General features: G+C 29.7%; 1 protein-coding gene and 1 long non-coding RNA gene across 3 annotated transcripts; both read right to left on the minus strand.

Moving 5' to 3' along the window:
- Positions 1 to 853: 853 nt before the first annotated feature.
- Positions 854 to 3,115, minus strand: LOC140919945 (uncharacterized). 2 transcript variants are annotated; one of them, XR_012162672.1, is made up of 2 exons: positions 2,693 to 3,115; positions 854 to 1,689 (listed from the first exon to the last, which is right to left on the minus strand). It is a non-coding gene; the product is annotated as an uncharacterized lncRNA (long non-coding RNA). The 2 variants fall into 2 exon arrangements; XR_012162671.1 differs by lacking the exon at positions 854 to 1,689 and adding an exon at positions 2,262 to 2,511.
- Positions 3,116 to 11,386: 8,271 nt separating this feature from the next.
- Positions 11,387 to 17,047, minus strand: LOC101489089 (QWRF motif-containing protein 2). The gene is made up of 6 exons (XM_004498951.4): positions 15,209 to 17,047; positions 14,438 to 14,557; positions 13,920 to 14,036; positions 13,704 to 13,793; positions 11,840 to 11,947; positions 11,387 to 11,702 (listed from the first exon to the last, which is right to left on the minus strand). The coding sequence occupies exons 1-6, from the start codon at positions 16,556 to 16,558 to the stop codon at positions 11,637 to 11,639; spliced, it is 1,851 nt and encodes a 616-aa protein (XP_004499008.1). The 5' UTR covers positions 16,559 to 17,047; the 3' UTR covers positions 11,387 to 11,636.
- Positions 17,048 to 21,224: the final 4,177 nt, after the last annotated feature.

The raw sequence follows: 21,224 nt of genomic DNA on the forward strand, positions 1-21,224 counted from the left end.
TCACTCTAAATAGATGATAATGCATGAATTTTTGAAGATAATGAATTTAGGAATTTTGCGATTCAATTCGATCACAACTTTTATTGTTCAGTTGGAGGCCCCCTCGTCCCTTTGATACCACATCAATATTTTTGTTTATTCTGCATAATGATATGGAAAGACTAGGCCAAGATATATCTTTGGAGGAAACTAAAGAAACCATTGTCAGTATAGAAAATTATAAGTCGTCTCGCCTTTATGGTTTCATCCTATGTTTTTCAATCCATTCTTAAGCTAGTTTATAACTTCTTCAAGGATTCTACTATAATTAGATAGATTAATCAGACTCTAATTACTCTCATTCTTAAGGTGGATAAACCTAGACATGTTAATCAATTTAGATCTATAGCACTTTGTAATGTGAGCTATATAAGTTTTTCTATAATCATTGCTTAGAGACTTAGAAGTATTATGCCTCATGTATTATTCTAGAATCAAAGTAGTTTTATCCTACGACGACTTTGATAACATTTTGGTGCTCCAGGAAATCATTTTGTTGCTATTGTTAACACTTAGAAGAGTTAATCATTCTTAAGGTGGATAAACCTAGACGAGTTAATTAATTTAGACCTATAGCACTTTGTAATGTGAGCTATAGAATTATTTCTAAAATCATTGCTTAACTCCTAATGCAATATCTCATAATCAAAATAGTTGTATCTTATGACGACTTTGATAATATTTTGGTGTTCCAAGAAACCATTTTGTTGTTATTGTTAACGCTTAGAATTAAAATAATAATAATAATAATAATAATAATAATAATAATAATAATAATAATAATAATAATAATAATTGAATGATAAATGAAGAAGAAAGAATCAACACCACATATTGATAACTTAATTCAGAGATTAACTCATACGTTTGGGACACTGGATCCGAACATAAGAAGTTTCCACTATGTTCAAAGTCTTCAAGATTATTCACCAGAACTTTGATCTTAACACATTGATCAAGTTTTTCTCTAATCTCTCTTTTTTTTCTTCTTTTGTGTTTTACAAATTTGTTTTCCATATAACATACAAATGAGGATGAAGCCTTTTATATGAGCCAAGTTGAGCAACTGCCTATAACGGCTTGCAAAACAGAATTAGTTACATTTTGAAATTGCAAAACCCAATTTTCTCAAAATAGTAGCTCAACTTAGAAAATCAACTAGAACGAGATTATCCCCAATATTGGGCCTAAAGGGAAACCTCATAAGAAAAACTCAAACAGTAGTGTACCACAACCCAATAAATCTCCACCTTGATCCTGATCATTCCATTCTTTAACAATCATCACCAATGTTGACCAAGCTCAAACAGTTTTTGAACTTGCTCAATATGACAGCTTTAGCTAGCATATCAGTTGGATTTTCACTTGTGTGAATCTCCACCACTTGAACATCAAACTTCTCTATGATATCTCTGAAGTAGTGTAATTTTATATCAATGTGCTTAGTTCTCTCATGATACACTTGATTTTTGTTTAAGTGTATTGCACTCTAACTATCAATTGATGTGAACTAGTTTGTGCTTCAACCCCTGTTCTGATACAAATATGTGCACCCAAATAGCCTCTTTTACATCATCAACAAGAGCAACATACTCGGTAGTTGAGAGTTCTACTATGCACTATAATGAGGCTTTTCAACTGATAGGATTCCTAAACAAAGTAAAAACATAACCAGTGAGAGATATTCTTTTATCCAAATTCCCATTATAATCTAAATCTACATAGCCTTCAATTGGTTGTGTTCGTATCTAGAGTTCCTATTAGATACCTAAGTATCCACTTGACAGCTTGCCAATGATCATTTCCTGAATTCTCTATAAACTTGTTGGTCACACTGACAACATGTGAGATATTTGGTGTGGAGCATACCATGACATACATTATGCTTCCAATTACACTAGCATAGGGAACATTTATTCCTTTTTCTTTTATTCTTTTTCTTCTTTTGAGGTAGGTGACATGGCTGAAGACGGTTTGAACTGAGCAACCAATGGAACACTTGTAAGTTTTGAATTATACGTATTAATTTTTCTCACTACCTTACTTAGACAGTCTTTTTGTGAGGCAAATAACTTGATCTTGTCTCTATTCTGAATGATATTCATTCCTAAAATTCTTTTGACTAGACCAAGATCTTTCATTCCAAATTCCTCCTTCAATTGACCTTTCAGAAGATCAATATGATTCATATCGATATATACGAACAATATATCATCCACATATAGAAAAATATAGATGAATGTATTACTATAAAGTTGTTTGACATACACACAACAATAATAATTGCTTCTAATATACTTGTATTTTAGCATGAAAGAATCAAATCTTAAATATCTCATCATAATCTATCATTTCCCTTTGTCCTTAGCCTTTCGCAACCTGTCTTACTTTATATCTTGGAGCCTCAACTCTTGGAATTCCTTCTTTTTTATTGAATAGCCATTTGCTTCCAATTATCTTTGCTCCTTTATGCTTAGTGATAAGGACCCAAGTGTTATTTTTCTCAAGAGAACTTAACTCGTCAGTCATCATTAACATCCATTTCTAATTTTCTTTACTTTTAATTGCTTCATTAAAAGTTTTAGGTTATTCTCTATTGATTTCTTCAGCAACATAAAAAGCATAACTTATCAAATTTGTTGAGAAACCATACCTGTTCGGTGTCCTGATGTTCCTTTTGTCCCTATCTCTTGCAAGTAGATAAAGAGTCTCATTTTCTTGAATTTCATTTGCTTGAATACTTGTTTCATCAATATTGGACTCAATTGATTAGTCATGTTGTGGTTGTGGCCTACTTTGTTTTTAGGTTCCACCTCAAATTCAAAACTATCAAGATCTTTCTGATTTGAGACTTGACCTTCATGACAAGGCATAGATCTATTGAGACTTCCTTCATTACATTTTACATCTCTACTTATGATTCATCTATTATTCTCAATGCACCATATTTATACCTATTCGCACCATCAGGGTAACCCACAAAAACCATTTTTAGCTCTAGGAGCTAACTTTTCCTCATTAACATGATAATAAGCAATGCATCCAAACACCTTGAGATGACTGAAATTGGGAGCCTTTCCACACCACATGTAATGCTCCAAATTTTTTATCCAAAGATTACTTAAAAATATTTATTTTCTTTTAGAAACAACTATAATTTTATTTTTTTAGGAGTAGTTCATCATGTAATAAATTGAAGATGCATCAGAAAATGATTTGATTTTTTTTTTTTGTAAAAGGACGTAATGCAAACTACTAAAATATTATTTATTTATTTATTTGTAAAAATTAATATTTCGGTTGTTAGATCGATATTTATTTATGCTCCAAAATAAAATAAATTTTCTTTAAGTGAAATTCAAAAGAAACAAGGTTGACTGAAATTATTGACATTCAATTATTTACTTGTGAATGAAATCTCACTTCCGCATTTCTAGTAAAAGTTAATGATAAAGAGTAAATAACTTTACAATGTACCGCAAAATATTTAGTAATACAAAACATTATTTTTAAGGAAAAATCCTATTTTCTCCACATGCACCAAGCAAACATCATTCATGCAACTCTTTGAGATCATTAGTACCTAATGTTGGTGTAAGGGGTCAGTTCATTACATAGCAAAAATTAAACCAAATAATAAATTAACAGCCATAAAATATTAATATAAAATTTTTTCGTAATAAAATATTTAAAGAAATTGATTCTTTAATAGTTCTCAAAGATGTATCAAAAATCATAAAATGTATATAAATAAATCAAGTAGCAAACGTAGAGCAAATAATTAGATCAAATAAAAATAACAATAAAATGTATGCAAGTGATGCATGCTCCTAAACATATATGATCCGAATATAACCAGCCACACAGGCGTCTACACAGAAGTCACTCATACCAATAGGAAAAATTAAACCAGCCACATAGGCATCCACAAAGATGCATATGATATGTCACTTAGATAATCACACAAATCACGAAACACTTAGGCAACCATAAAGATAACAATATTTAAAACACAAATCACCAGCCACTTAGGCAACCACAAAGAAAACAATATTTAAAACATAATTCAGCAACCACTTACGCAACCACAAACATAACAATATTTAAAACACAAATCACCAGCTACGTATGCAACCACAACGACAAAATATGTCAGATTAAATTTTTTTAATCATATAAGACATCAAATTTATATCTCATGGATGTTCATATTTAGAGCTCAATAACTCAACACATCAAATATGCACGTGAACAAATATCTCAAAATCACCACTTTCATTTTAATAATCCATAAGATTCGATTTGCCTACTTGTTATTGATAAAAATTAAAACTCATATCACCAAGAATACAATAACAATAGAAATTTTATTCCTTTCACTATAAAGTTTTCTGCATTATAAAAATGAATTATACATTAATGCATTTCAATAATTAATTTTCTCATATTGTCAAAATTAAAAATACATAATTCTCATCAATTTCCTCATGACACATATATTGTTCATAAAAGTCAAATTTTAAATACTCAAAAAGTCAAGACTTAATATCAAATACATCATAACAAACATATTACTAATGATATCATCATAAAAATTATAACTTTATAATTAAGTACTCTAAAACATGTAATGCGTTAAACATTTTCACTACAAACATATTTATTAAGGGATAATAATATAAATAGAACTCTATAATTAAATTAAGTTCATCAAGATAGATGTATTACTCAAAAGAAACAATCAAAACATTATAGTTGATTTCTTTACGACGAAAATAAAATCAACATTTTTCTTTTAAGACATCCAGACATCATATCAATATCTTACGAACCGCTAATTTAATATCTAGCCTAACTCTGCATGAGGTAAAGTCCTTACCTTGAATGTTTTCCTTCCACGTAACACTATATAGCCCTCAAAAAATCTCATAAAGATGAAGAAACGAAAGCTTAGAATTTCCACAAGAAAGAGAGGGAATATGTGTGTTGTTGTTTGAGTGACTTAAAAAATATTTGAGATAAACAAAATATAATGTTGGGAATGGCGCGTGAGGTATGGGTGATTAGGACTTCTTTCTCCTATATTGCAAGTTTTATCGTATTCTATGAGGAAGAGGTGTATGAGACTAATATGGAGACGTGAAGCTGATTAGAGGAAGAGAAGAATTCTTTTCATTGAGGTTAATTGCACACATCAATAAGGTATTCAATTGGAATAATATCAATCAATGACCAACCGTTATGAATTAATTGACATTCATGTACTTATTCTTGCTTGTTACACATTTGAGTGGATGTAAAGTAGAAAACACACGGTTCTATAATTAAATGCTATTAAAAATTAAAATATAGCTATCAAGATTACTAGTGTGGATGATAAAATTTTGACCAAAATTGGCTTGGTCATTGTTCACTCTAAAAAAAATACTCCTACGAGTTTTACTTAATTACTAACAAACCCCCAATAATTAATTAATTTATTTATTTAAATATACTTCATCAAATAATTAAACATTAAAGGAACAATTATCTTATTATTGTCACACTAAATTAATTAAATAGAATATATAAATAAAACTAAGGATTTTCACTAACTCTATTATCTCCTAGGTCGAATACTTATTGGTCTAAAATAAAACTAATAAACGATATAACTTCTATAAATTATAATTTAATTAAATAATTCAACTAATGTTTTCATCAACTAAAATAAATCAAGTAAGACAAAAATATCACTGCAGGTCACACATAACAAAATAAAGTCAACGTATCTAATACATCAATTTCATGATTATCGAAATTAATCAAATAAACAAAATACATAGTTGTCCACATAGAAAATAATTATGCCATAAATTGTTCTAATGTAATTGTCACATCAAAATAATTAAATAAAAATAAAGGTTATAATTATTCAAGTAAAATAGAGTGGTAAATTGTAATTTAATTTCTTTACATATAGAATAAATTATTAATTAGATAATAAATTACTAAAAGACACATATATAATAATATATATGAAAATATTGGGGTGTTACACCACACCTCTTGAAGATTTTTCGGATTAATTGCACTAGAAGGACTCAAGTTAACGAGATAGTAGGTTGTATTTGCAACTTCAACCTATAATTTGATAGACATTCCAGAATTAGATAATACACACCTCATCCTTTCAAGAATGGTCCTATTCATCATTTCATCTAAACCATTATGTTGAAGATTCTTTCTAACAGTTATGTCTCTAGTGATGCCATGTTGTTTTAAATAACTAGTAAATTTTTACTACAAAAACTCCAATTCATTATCAGTTCTATTTTTTTTTTATCTTATATGTTTTAGTTTCTATCAAAGTCTTTCATTCTTTGAATGAATTAAATGATTCATCTTGTACGTGTAGAGTTTTTGTTTCAAATAGAGTATATTTGCCAATGATTTGGTCATGTAGATATTTTCTAACTTAACCAAATTGTTGTTACATTCTTCTCTTTTGCAACTTCCCTCAATAGTTTGTCTCTCAAACTCAAGATCAATGCGCTAATAGATATCTCCATGATTTCCTTTTTATTTTTCGTTGGCATTGTTGCTGGTAAATTCTTTTCCAAAGTTAACGCTTTAATGAACCAATAGTGCTTTCATCTTGAGACGCCAAATGCTGAAATCATTCTTGTTGTTCAACGTTTTTATGTCAAACTATGTCGTCGTCATGATTCTCTGGATCGAAACCGGAGTTATTGATAGCATTTTTTTTTTGTTATTAACACTTAGAATTAAAACAATAACACAATTGGATGATAAATGAAGAAGAAATAATCAACACCACATATTGATAACCAAGTTTAGAGATTAACTCTTAGGTGAGGGGGACTGAATTCGAACATAAAAAGTTTTCATTATGTTCAAAGTTTACGAGATTGCCAGAAGTTTGATCTTAACACATTGATCAAGTTCTTCTATAATCTCACTTTTTTTTTTCTTTTGTGTTATACAGGTGTGTTTTTCTTATACATGCAAAACCTCTATCTGCTTGCAAGACATAATCAATTACATTTTGAAACTGAAAAAACCAATCTTCTCAAAATAGTAGCTCATAGGCATGGCAATTGAACCTGAACCCACCCGAACCGCCCCATATCCACTCCACATTTAACGGAGAAAAACTGTTTTTAATGGATGCGGATGCGGATTTTCTCAGTTTTTTAAACTTACGGGTGGGTGCGGGAGTGAGTTTCGTCAAATCCGCCTCACACCTGCACCCACCCGACATAAATGCAATTACTTAAATATCATTATATATCTTTAAATAGTAAAAAAATCCTAATTTTCCTTCTTTTTTCTTCGTGTGTTGTTGCCGTCGTCCACCTCCTCCACCCTCATGTTATCTGTTCCAGTCGTCCTCCCTTCTCTCCGTCCACCGTCTTCGTCATCCTTCGTGTGTTGTCTCTGTTCTCTTATTCTTTTTGCCGCTTTAATTTTAAGGTTTGTTTTCAGGTTTTCTACATTTTGATTCATTTTCGTTTTCAATCTTTTTTGTTTTCTAGTTTGATTATATTTTCAATTTCATTGTCGTTTTCAGATTTTGTATATAACAATTATGCATCTTTGTATTTTGGAAATAAAAGCATCTCCATTTTGAGATTTTGTGTAACAGTTATGCATCTCCGTTTTGAAATTAAAATGTATGTTAACCTGGTAAGGCAATAATAGCATATGAATGCTTAGCCATCTTAGCTTTCCTTTGATGCATATTAGCAACAACTTTTATTTCTTCTTTTGTTTCCCAATTAAAATCTGATTAAAATATTACTAATTTAAAAACTGATTTACTGATTTAAAATCTGATTTTCTAATTTAAAATCTGATTTTCTAATTTAAAATCTGATTTAAATTAAACTCTAATTAAAATATTACTAATTTAAGTAAAATCAAAATCTGATTTAAGTAAAATTTAAATCTGTAAGAAAAGACAATAAAATGACAAATAAATTGTTAATTAATGAGTGAAATAGAACAACAGAAGCATGATTGTTACTCATTGACTATGAGTTCATGACTACTGTATGATATTTATGTTATAGTTATTTATACTTTATTTATGAATTCATGAATTTAATTTGTCTTTATGTGCAACTATACATAATATATAAATGGAAATTGAAGGCACATCTCAACCACTACCATGTCAACTTACTTCCGAAGAAAATTCACATCAACCAACTATAAATGAAAGTTGTAATCCGTTTGTTAATGTTTTCACACCAAATGAAACTGTGCAAACACCTCATGATGAGACAAATGATAATATGACATATGAAATAACCGAAGATCGTTCTAATAGAGTCAAAAGTATTGTATGGGATCATTTTACAAATGTCAAAGTTGATGGAAAAGAAAAAGCTTAATGTAATTATTGCAAGAAATTGCTTGGTGGGAGAGCAAGAGATGGGAAGTCACACTTGCGTGGCCATATGAAAATATGTACTCCACTTTTGTCTACCATGGGATATAATAACAAACAAACATTTCTTACCACTAAGGTCTTGCAAGGTAAAAAGTAGTTGGGGACTGAAATATATGATGCTGAAAATGCTAGGAAAGAGTTTGCATATGCAATTATTTTGCATGAATATCCACTTTCAATAGTAGAGCATATTGGTTTTGGAAGATACTATAAAAAAAAAATTAAAAAAAATGGAGTAATTCAAAGTGTATGAAGTTGAGAAAACCACTATTTTGAAGCTGTTAGAAACTCTCTCACAAAGAGTCCATTACTTCTAACATGTGGACTGCGATCAATAAAAAAAACGGGGTATGTCATTGCTCATTATATTGATGAAAATTGGAATTTACAAAGTCAAATTTTGAGATGATTATAATTTCTTCTAATAGTAGTTTAATTAAATATTATTTATATTAGTCATTGAATATGAATCTTATTATGTTAGGTTTATTTATGTTTCTGCCCCTCATATAAGTGAAAGACTTTGTAATACATTGGTTGAATGTTTGATGGAACATTGATACAAAATTATCTACTATCACTTTAGGTAATTGTAGCACTAATGATGCAATGATTGAAAAAAATTAAGGATAAGTTGCAATTGAATACATTGTTAAAGAATGGGGTCTTACTTCACATGCGTTGTTGCGCGCATATACTTGATTTGATAGTAAAAGCTGGGTTAGAAGTTGTGAAAGATGGAGTGGAGAGGAATCGAGATAGTGTTGCATATTGGACTGCAACACCTAAAATGAAGGAAAAGTTTGAGGAGACTGTCAAACAATTATGAATCTCTTGCATCAAGAATTTGGTTTTAGATTGTCCAACTAGATGGAATTCAACTTACAAGATGTTTGATGTTGCCATTTTGTATGAAGATGTATTTAGTCGATTAAGACAACGTGAATCTCAATACACTTGTTTGCCTACAAGTTTGCATTGGAAATTTGCCAAAGATATTTGTGAAAAATTGAAATTGTTCAATTTTATCACTGAAGTGTTTTCTGGTACTAAATATTCAACTTCCAATCAATATTTTCCTAAAATTTGTATGATCAAAATTGCAATAAATGAGTGGATTAAATCCTCTATGCATTGATAAAAAAATGGCAGAGAATATGTTGAGAAAATTTGAAAAATATTGGAATGTGGTTCATGAAATAATGGGGGTTGTTGTTGTTTTGGATCTTAGGTACATAATAGAGTTGCTTGAATATTATTATGTTAAGTTGTATGGGAAGGATGCTAATGATCAAGTTATGTCGATCCGACAGTTGTGTTATGATTTGCTTTATGAATATCAATTGAAAATGAAAAATGGTTCTAATAGTGATTCTCAAATGTTGGATGTCCACTTTAGTAATGTTAAGGATGGTGGTTTAAAAGACATTGATTTGTATGTCAGGAAAAAAAAAGATAGAACTTCATTTGTCAAAACATAGTTGGATATTTATTTAGAGGATGAAGTTTTGCCAAGAAGTCCTAATTTTGATATTTTGTTGTGGTGGAAGTTGAATGGTGTTAAGTATCCAACACTTCAAACCATTGCAAATGATGTATTGACAATTCTTGTTTCTACTGTAGCTTTTGAATCTGTATTCAGTACTGGCGGGCATATCTTAAGTCCTCGTCGAAGTCGACTTCATTGGACTACTTTAGAGGTCTTGATATGTGCTAGAAGTTGGCTATGTAGTGCTCAGAATACTGGTATTTGTTTTAAATTATTCATTTAAATTCGAATATATTTGAAATAGCTAATAATTTTATATATCTTAAATTATTATTATTTATATTGTACTATGTTGATATCGATAGGTTATTCTAATTCTAAAGTGGATAATGAAAATGTTATTTTACTCAATGAAATGGAGTCTGACGATGAAGGTATTTTGTTCTCTACACTATTTGATTTAAAATTGTCATTTTAAATGTTAATATTTAATTTTTATTTTTTAATATAGGTGAATTGTTGATCAGTGGTATTACTTCACTTTCTAATTTCCGCCTTGAAGATGAAGATGATCGTTAAAAAATGCTTATTTGAAACATTTTTGTTTTGATGGTTTGGAACTTTTTGTTGTTTTGATGGATGAGTTCATTTAAATATTTAGAACTTTTGTTCGAATTGATATTTTCACTTTTAAAGAATTTGAAAGTTATGAACAAATTTTGAGATATTATTACTTTATTATTTTGATTATTGGAATTTTAAAACTTAGATTATTGATTTTTTATGCTATGAATAAATAAATTCTAATTTTTGGAATGGGGGTAGAGGTAGGGCGGGGAAACCCGACCTCGTTGGGTGTGGGGGTGGATGTTAAAGAGTCACCCCCAGCGGGTGCGGGGGCATTATTGAAGTTGCGGGTGCGGAGTTAGTAATGCTTAAAACCGTTCTCGTCCCGCCCCGTTGTCATCCCTAGTAACTCAACATAGAAAACCAACTAGAAAGAGATTGAACTAAATATTGGGCCTAAGAGGAAAACCTCAGAAGAAAAACATAAGCAATAGTGTACCTCAGCCCAACACATTCATACCCTCCCTCATCAACATGGTCTTAAAGGCTTGATGATTCTCAAGCTTGATATAAAAAAATAACTTATAAACTATAAATTTATAAATGACTATTATCAGATAGATGGGTTTTTGTGTTTTGCCAAATTAGAACCTTAAGCTTGGTTTACAGATACAGAAGATAGCTAGATTTCTTCTGATTAAATTTAAATTTTAATATATCGTAAAAATAACTGCTATAATTTTATAAAAGGATTGTAACAAACACATAAATACCTACCGTAACGAATGTGAGATCAGTAATTAAAAAGATGATGAGTAATGGTACCTAACAAATACAACAACAAAAATCAATTTTAAATATAAAATGCTACACAATTTATATACATCATTTGACAATTAAAGCTTATAGCACGACAAAGGTAAAAAAAAAATAAAAAAAATAAAAAACTGTATGGAATCTTCACTCTTTGCTAATCAATCAAAGACGATTTCATGTATTGAATTCAGGACCAAACTAAACCACTCCTATGTTATCATGTTAGCACCAAAAAGTTCAGACAATGCACTAATTTGCTTCTCATTTTCATTGCTGGCTCTTGGGTAAGCATTTTAGTTGTACAATATGTGTTATTAGGCTACCCTCTCTAACCTGCCAATGAAAAGGAATTATCAATGAGTTTGTAGTTATACCTGCCACAATTTTATATAACAATCATTCAATAAAATTCAAGGTAAGTATACTGTTTATTTTTAAGCATAAATATCTCGTTCACGGATTCAATTTACCTGCATATTTGTAATAATTGACAACAGATCATTGCACTCATCAAGCAAAACACGCTCCTTTGCCCTTAAGTTGGCAACTTCAACTACCAGCGACTTTACATCTACCACCTATAAAAAGGTAAATGCTTTCAGATATTTTCAAATACCAGTTGGTAAAACCCTAATGCTGGTTAACCATAAAATATTGCAGATGTGTGAATTCCCGTTGGAAAAAAAAAATTACCAAACAAATAAAGCAAACCAGATGAACTACCTTATGAAATAAAGTGGACAATGCATCTAGCAAATATAGGTTTAGTCGAACTATATTGCCATTAAAGAAAAATTCACAAGGACAAAGAAAACGGTGTCAACAGAACCAGAAATCATTACATATTCAAAATGTTGGGTTTTTTTTTTACTCAAAAAGTGTTTGCTAAATAAAAACAAAATACGGGGTTTAAATAATTTTGATTTTTCATTTCTTCAAATTCTTGGAGTGAATTACAAGTATATGATAGTAAGGACATCTAATAACCGTTTTATCATATATAAGAATCACAACTCATGACAATTAAACTTAGTAAAATTAGTAGAATACTGAGGCATTTACATAAAGCAAAGAACATTGTTGTAAAGCAAAGCAATGTTGATTATTTTAGGGTACATTTTGGACTTAGATTTTGAAGGGCTTTGTAGGGTTAAGTTTATATTTTGGTATATATTTGAAATTTTAAAAAAATTAATAAAATAACATGATAAATAAATGATCATATAACACCTGAATTACACTTAATTTATTTTTTGAAATATATTATAATTCCCTTAATTTAAAAAAGAAAAATAAACCCTCCCCTCCTCTCCCAAAACATATCCTTAGGGCGTGTTTGGGAGTTTAGGAGGGGGGACTTTGAAAAAAGAGGAAGGATGAAATGGAAAGAATAGAGGGCTTTGGTGGGTTTATTATTCTTCATAATAAGAAATCCCCTAATTTGGAGAAACTAAAAAGTTGCATTTGCGGAGGATTATGATAAATTTTTCAAATCCAATCTAAGTTATAATACTCTCAATATTAAAAATATATTATAACTCCTCCCCTCCCCCTAAACTCCCAAACAGCTGTAGACTTGGATAACTTTCACTCACTAAAGAGATGTGGTGTAAAAATGACACTGTCGCACATTATATCTGGGTTAATTCGTACATTTTAATGTAGTAATCAAAAGACAAAGGCGGAGCTGTCAAATTATAAGTGAAATCTGCTAAGTTTGAAATCCCAAACTACCGCTATTACAGTATGTATAATAGTACAAAAATAAGAATAGGCAATATAGTTTATTGTAATTCTAATGGCATAGGGTTTGATAAAATGTTAGTAGATTTTTTATATAGAGATATTATTATTCCAGGAAGTTGCAAATCTTATTACATGTTATGAATTGGACACTGTTCAGTTTTAGTGGCCATGAGAGCCACAATCCTTGTTGTGATTGATAACTTTAAGTGTTCACTGTGATGGTGGGATACATTTTTCAGTCTCAGTACTGGAAAGAAGAGAATTTGAAGTGGTTTAGATCGGAAGTTTTAAGAAGCAAAACACTTTTACTTTAGCAAAAACAGTCTAATGCCATTTCACTTGTTTGCATTGATTCCAATGCCTATATATGAACCATTGAAACTTCTGTATTTTATGTTTTTCAAATTTCTTGGAAAGTGGAAACATACACAGAAATGCATATAATAACCTCAGTTTATTTAATCTAGATTGGGGAATTACAAAGAGCATTGAAAGCTTGTATAAATAAAACTTCGATAGCATCACTTTGTCACAAATATAATTAAGATCCAACATCTGTTAAGGAAGCATGGCAAAAGGAGTATATACCTTTGGTAACAGTAGGCATATGGAAGATGCCATGGCCTGCATCACATCCATTGCTGAACACATAGCTTCCTTCAAATTCAGTAGATCTATCTGTAGCAAAATACAGAGGCTTCATATCAGTCCCAAAAACGAAATAACAATTGAATTACTATGTCAATGACTAACTATAATAAGTATATAAAAAAACAAATAAACAAGAAAGGAAAAGGAAAAGACCTTGGCCCCACCAACAACGGGAAGGCGTAGGGTGCTGGCCTTTAGTGCTTCAGTTGCTCCTGATAGTGACCCAGAGTACACCCGATCCAAAATAGCCCAATCTTCCAAATAAATCATCTGAGTAAAATACTTTCCATTAGGAACTTACTTTAAACCTGAATATAATAAATTCAATGCAACCATATCCACCTTATTCTACAATTGCAAGTAAATATCTCTCTAGCATATAACAAGAGAAAAGGATATTATATATACATTTTGGCACAATTTCAATTTGCCAAAAATATTCCTATTAACCTCTATAAGAGAACAAGACTGCACTAATGAGTGAAATTAATGTGCAGAGAGATGATACAGATGCCGAGTAATGAAACTATACATCATGCCAGATACCATCGAGTGATTGTCGCTCAATGACGGACCAAATGACACAAATATCTAAATGACAAAACTTCATATAAAATCAAAGATAAAAATACAACAGAAAATTCAGCACATGTATGTCGCTACTATCATACTTGCTCCTTCAGGATGGATAATAGCTTGAACTGCTGCTTCAGCAGCTGTAACTCTGTTCTTTTAGCTCTAACAGATTCCCGTAGTTTCGATGTAGCTGCCCAGGCATCATAGAGACTTTTCTGATACAAGAAATAATAGTCAGGCAAAAATAATATATAAATAAATAAACTAACCAAATAAGCAAAATGGAAAAGAAAACATATACTAGTAAATTGTATGATAAATATAAGATCATATATACAAATTGATCTTAACTACTACGTAACTAAAACTGGAATCAAAATAAAATCCATTCACTATCTTTCTTTTAACATCCATACAAATCAACATGAGATCCAATATAAATAGGTAAAAGTATCCACCACTATTTACAGTGTCTAATCTCCGCCAGGGAACCTACCTTTTGGACACACAAGTTCCATTCTTCCCTCACAAACGGGTTTTTCTCTATAAGCACACGAGAGTCGGAGATAAATCATATATCACTTGCTTAAGGTGCGTTAATCTTTTACCACTCGAACCAGCCAAATTTTGGTTCATGCAGATAGAATATTGTTAGAGTAATAAGCGTTCAAATTCTAAACAATTAGCATAAAAAGAACATAGAATGGACCTTTGCTAAAATGGAACTAGAATCAACACAAAATCTATTGACTATCTTTCCTCTATAGCATCCATACAATCAAAGAGTAATTCACAAGCAATCCAAACATTAATAACATAACTTTTATATACAAAACCAAATTTGAAATTTGTAAAAGAAAAGATACCTCAGCATTCAATGTCTGTACAGTGAGGGTAGCATCTGCTCTGGCATTCACAAAACGCCATTGCATGAGCCTGTTATGCAGGAGTCTCAATAAATGCGCATCAACAATTCTATTATCGCCAACCTTCCCTCTCGGAACATCAACGGCAAAACTCAAAACAGAAGGTTCATTAACAAATCTACTACTCAAACTACTAGCAACTCCGTTTCTTCCTCGAGAAGGACTCACACCACGCGAAGGAGACCATGGTGACGGCGATGCTAGCTTACTAGGGGAAGCAGGACGAACCGCCGAACGAATAGGAGAACCCTGCAACCGGTTATTCACCATTCCTCGTGGAGACGAAACCGGACTATCATACGCCGATTTTTTTGGTACCAAAAGCTTTGGAGGAACCGTTGCTTTGTTTCCAATTCCGCCATTCCTCAAAGACGGAGGATCCGCTTGACGCCGCAACCGATTATTAGCCTCTTGCCAGAATCTCGCTGGCACAGCAATCGATCGAGACGCACGTTGCACTTGTCCTCCTGAGGAACTACCAGAAGTTATACTTTCGTTATCAGAAGGAACAAGTTCAGGTTCAATCTCAAGCTCAGATCCGCAATTTTTGTTGCTTTCCGATCTCAATGTTCCATCGTGAGAAGCTCGAGCATCTAATAACGAATTCCGTAACGACCTTACCACGTTGTTTCCCATTCCGTTCGAATTTCTAACGGCAACACCACAATCCAAACTTCTGTTCATGAAATTTGCTTGTTGATTTTGTAATTTACCCGGCCACCGGTGCTGGTCCACTGACCTAGAAATAGAATTCTCTGTTTGATCGGAATTTCCGTTTACTCTTCCTCTTACAGTTGTCGGTGTCGTCGTTGCGAGCTTCCTCCTCTCCGGTGTACTTTTCCTCACACTCTGCGGCGGCGGCGCCGGTTTCGCTTTACTGACTTGGATCGAAAACGACTCTCCCTGAAACGAAACAGACAAACTCCTAGTCGAAGTAAACAGCATTTTCTGAGCAACCGGAGAATCACCGTTAGGTCGAGGAGTTCCTTGTCGCCGTCGCTCCACCGACTGAGACCGCTTCACCAACGGTGCCGGCGTCGCCGCCGGCATCGATTTCTGTCTATTCAAATTCACCGTTCTAGTCACCAGCGGCGAGTTGCATCTTCTTGGAGGAGACGAAACAGTAGAAGATGACGAAGAAGAAGAAGACATGTAGCGAGAAGTAACTTCTCGTGCTTTCGTTCTTCGTGGTGGAGGAAGTGCATTGTCCGATTCAGAAGGTAACAGTGGTGGTCTCGTTGGTGTTGGTGCTCGCTTCGAGTTTATCGTCGTTGAAATCGCAGCTACCATTGTTCTTTCAAAATTCCACTGTACAGCATCGTTTTGAAATCAGAACCCTAGAAGTTGAAGTAGCATTGTGAATAAAGTATTGAACGGAATCGTAACAGAGAACAAGGCGTAAACGTGATTCTTCACCGTGAATGAATTACTGAAAGAATTGAAAATGGAAATTTGACCGTTACGTTTTCGCCGGGATTAGAGTGTGTGTGATGAGGAGTGTAACTGTCGTGTAGTGTAGAATCACACGCTGCGTGATTGTGTTTGGATTGGGAAAAATTAAAGCCGAAAATGGGGAAGGTGGAAGATGAGCAACCAGAAAGAGTGATGCAAACAATGTGACACACGTACGCGCGTTGTTGAAGAGAATAAATGCACTCGCCCCGTGACTTTAGTTGATGAGGGGGGCCAGGTGAGTGAAACTGGAGTAGGGTAATTTGGTTAATTCAAACAAGTTTACGTCATTTTGTTGTGCCTTTCGTGGGGCTTCTGGCTTTGTTGACACGCCATTTTGTTTTAATTTTTTATCAAAAAATAAAATACAAATGTTGGAGTAGTATAAAGTACAAACCTTGAAGTTGGATCATATAAATAAATAAAAACTTAAGTTGGAGTTGGATATTTGCTTTTGATTGAATGAATCTTCGGAGAGACGTTACGCAAACGACACTGCTTGAAATTTTCTAAAAGGATCGTTAATGAGAAAAATCAAAAGTAGCCGTTTCGCTTTTGAGCTTATGACAATGGACCAATGTAATAAGAGTTAAAATGAATTTCGTATTTTCTAGATAATAATTAAATAAATGATTGATTGATATTGGAAATTTATTTATTTTGATTGATGTACGGATAATTTTCAGCAATTAACAGAGATACACAAATTTCATATATAAGAGACTAAAAGTAAATTTAAATATGAAACATTTTATAGTCTATTAACATATTTTTATTAAATGAAAAGTTTTTTGGAAAATCTTTTATTAAAAAAAATTTATTTATTTTTGGAGGTTTAAAATAATTATTTTTATAATCTTACCTTTAGACTAATTTTGAAAGTGAGAGTATTTGTAATGATAAATTCTCTATTTGTATATTTAAATGAATTTTATTTTACTGTTATAAATCGCTCATTTATAATTTTGCAAAAAAGAAACTATAAAATAAATATTATCTAATTATATTTCAACAGTATTTATTTATTTTAATATAATTTATTAAGTCAAGTTTATGTAGAAGGCTTGTAGAACTACATTTTTTTATGGAAAAATATGTATTTAGTCATTTAAGTTTAACTCAATTTTTACTTAAATTCTTTAAATTTATTTTTTCATAATTTTGTCCTTTAAGCTACATTCATTTTCACCATTAGTCTTTAAAAATTATTAAATTATACATATAGTATTTTAAATTCAAAAGATTTATCAAATTATTGTCATGAAATATAGATATAATCTTTTATAATTTTTGTAATACTAATTTATTTTTATCAAGCATTCAATTCTTCTAACTCATATCTCAAAAAATCTATTAAATGATTATACTAATAATGTTATGTATGAAATATTAACGTCTAATCAAAATATCTCAACAAGTTGATTGTCTAAGCTATTTTGCATGTCAAAAAAGTTAAAGACATTGATTATGTAGATATACATTTATTATCTTGTTTTAAATATTTTTTATGTGTTTAAATTTTTATAGAGAAAATAAAAAAATGTATATTATTTATAAGTTTTGATGATTGTTTTATACATAATTAGTATGAGAAACATATTATTGTAGCATTTAGTAGAATTTTAAATAGACAAAAAAATTTACATTAAATTAATTGTTGTTTAAATTAAGATATAAGACTAAATGTATAAATATAATGTAATTAAAGGAGCAAATATGAATAAGATAAACTTAAAGAATTTAAGTGATAATTGAATTAAATTTAAAAAATTATAGATGTATTTTACTTTTTTTAATAGCCACTCTTTTTTTTTATCTCTAGTGAGAGTACACAAGTGGTGGTGTTTCCTATTAAGTAATGAAACATCTATTCTAATGAGCAGTAACAAACTAGGGATGTGTGGCATCGGGTACTTTACTCATGTTCTTAAAGGTCTGCTTAATGCGCAGGATAGAAATAGACATGATAAACTATAAAAGTTAGATAAAGATAAGATAAGATAAGATAGTGACATGATAAACATTACACACATAATAACCAACATGATAATATTTTATTTTCTATATAATATATATTATATTTAAATAACAAAATTACCATTGTGAACAATCACATATTAATTTTTTTTTTTAAATTAACTTACTATATTTTAAATATTATAAATTAACAAAAAAATTAAATAATAAAATAAAATAATTTTATATTAAAACTATCCATTGACACTACTAAGTCAACAATTTAAATTTTAAAAACAAAATTATGTGTAACCAAATAATTAAATTTATTTGTTAGAATGTAAATGAAGATATGATATATATTATATGTAAATGGCAAGAATATCTTGTAAACAAATTATATTTATTTTAAAATTTCAATAAACTTTCATATATTTTATAATTGTGAATATTAATTTGTTAAATTATATAAAAAATACAAAACTACCCTCGTGTAAAATCATAAACATTTTGTAAATTAATTATTAATAATTTATTTTAAGTTTAATATCAAATTCTATTAATTATTTGTCTATTTGATTAGATTTACATTTTTATATTTTAGATTATATTTTATAATTTATTTTTATATTTTATTATATTTCTATTTATATTTTAAATTATATTTTATAAAGATAATTGAGTAAACTACTATTATTATCATATCCTGCTGATTTCTAACTCAGCTCATATTTAGAATAGAAATTTCAACTAGAGATATATAATATGATAGAATTCTTGATTAATTAATCATATCATGTTGATTTATCGAACATTGAATTGAGACATGATATAATAACTTATTCATATTATGTCTATCATGCCCATCAGACGAGGAGCCTAAGAGTTAAAACAATATAATTGTAAATATTTAAACAAATTGTACAATTTTTTAATCAATTGGTATTTATTTTTTAACGAGTAAGATTGTACTATTTTTATTATATTGATCTATTTGTAAAAATAATTTATCATAAAATAATTGATTTTTTTATTTTATTTTTAAAGTGACATTAATTAAAGTTTTCTAATTATAATCTATAATTAAGATAACATACACCACTTTCAATTTTGTATCTTTCTCATAGCAAATAAATCAATATTTGATTTTTATATTTTTAAATTTATGTAAAATAATCAAATCGCTCTATTTTATAAGATAGAGAAATTATATGTGAATAATGGCAGATCTTGCACAAAATATCGGAGGAGTCGGATAGTGATAAGTATTAACTAAAATATTATAATTGAAATTCTTAAAAATCATATAATTTGTTTTAGAGTTTCACACAATTCATGTAGACAAATTGAAAAAGTTAGAATTTCAATTCTCACAAGTTTTACAATTTTCACAAGTCATACGATTTTCACACGTCACATAATTCACACAAGTTTTTAAAACTTCACACAATTCAATCAAATAAAATACATCTGTTTTACGATTTTTATCTTTGTCAAAAACTTTCTTCTTGAAAAATGCATCAATTTTTTTATGTTTAAACATCGTGTCACTCTTAAAAAAATACACATATTAATTAAAATAATTTACAATTAAAAAATAGTATCGCATTATATCATATATCAATGGTTAACTTGTAAAAGTTTACTGATAGTTAGTAGTTGAGTTACTAACTAGGGTGTTAGAGTTTGTTTATTCGAAATAAGTTAGTTTATCCTTCGATATTAGGTAGTTTATACATATATAGATTATATTTTATTAATATAAATTATATAGATTATATCTTAATAATTTATCAATATTATTTTGATAATATATAGTTATATATATATATATATATATATAAAATAATGATATATTATCAATTATTTTTTTATATATATAAATATAATAGTCTCTCTCCGCACCCGAAAAAATCTAAATGGTTATGGACTTTAATTTAAATCCATAACTTATATATATCTAAATATTTTTCTCAGTCTTAATTGTAAATGAAAATATCTATTTTTATATTTATTGAAGATAATAATTACTACACGTTTAATTTTCTTAATTTCATGTATAAAAAGAGTGTGGCTCTTTTCCATTTATTAGCCTTTGTTTTGTGTCAAGTTTACCCCTAACATATTTTTAATTATTTGTTGTCATCTTCTATATCGTAAATGAATTAATGCAATAATATTTCTAAAATAATATTATTAAATTTGAATTAATTAATTAATTTTTATTTATAAGGTCAATCATGCACTTTTTTATTTATAATTAATATCAATTGGCGAGGATAGTTATGTATATCTGCCTACGAAGACAAAACTCTCCTAGCATATTTTCTAGATACATCTATTCTTACAGTGAATTTATATTACTCAGTTTTTGTGCTTTTATAATTGCAAGCTATTTTCTTGTACTTGCACGTCAAATATTTTTTTTGAATAAAGATGTATTCACGGTGAAATTAATATAACGTTTGAATTGTAGTTGATTTGGGAATATAATTTATCTTTTTTCATATAAAAACTATTATAAAAACGTTTGCAGTTAGTTATGGGT

This window comes from Cicer arietinum, chromosome 4 (genome assembly GCF_000331145.2).
Source record: "Cicer arietinum cultivar CDC Frontier isolate Library 1 chromosome 4, Cicar.CDCFrontier_v2.0, whole genome shotgun sequence".
Classification (NCBI taxonomy): Eukaryota; Viridiplantae; Streptophyta; class Magnoliopsida; order Fabales; family Fabaceae; genus Cicer; species Cicer arietinum.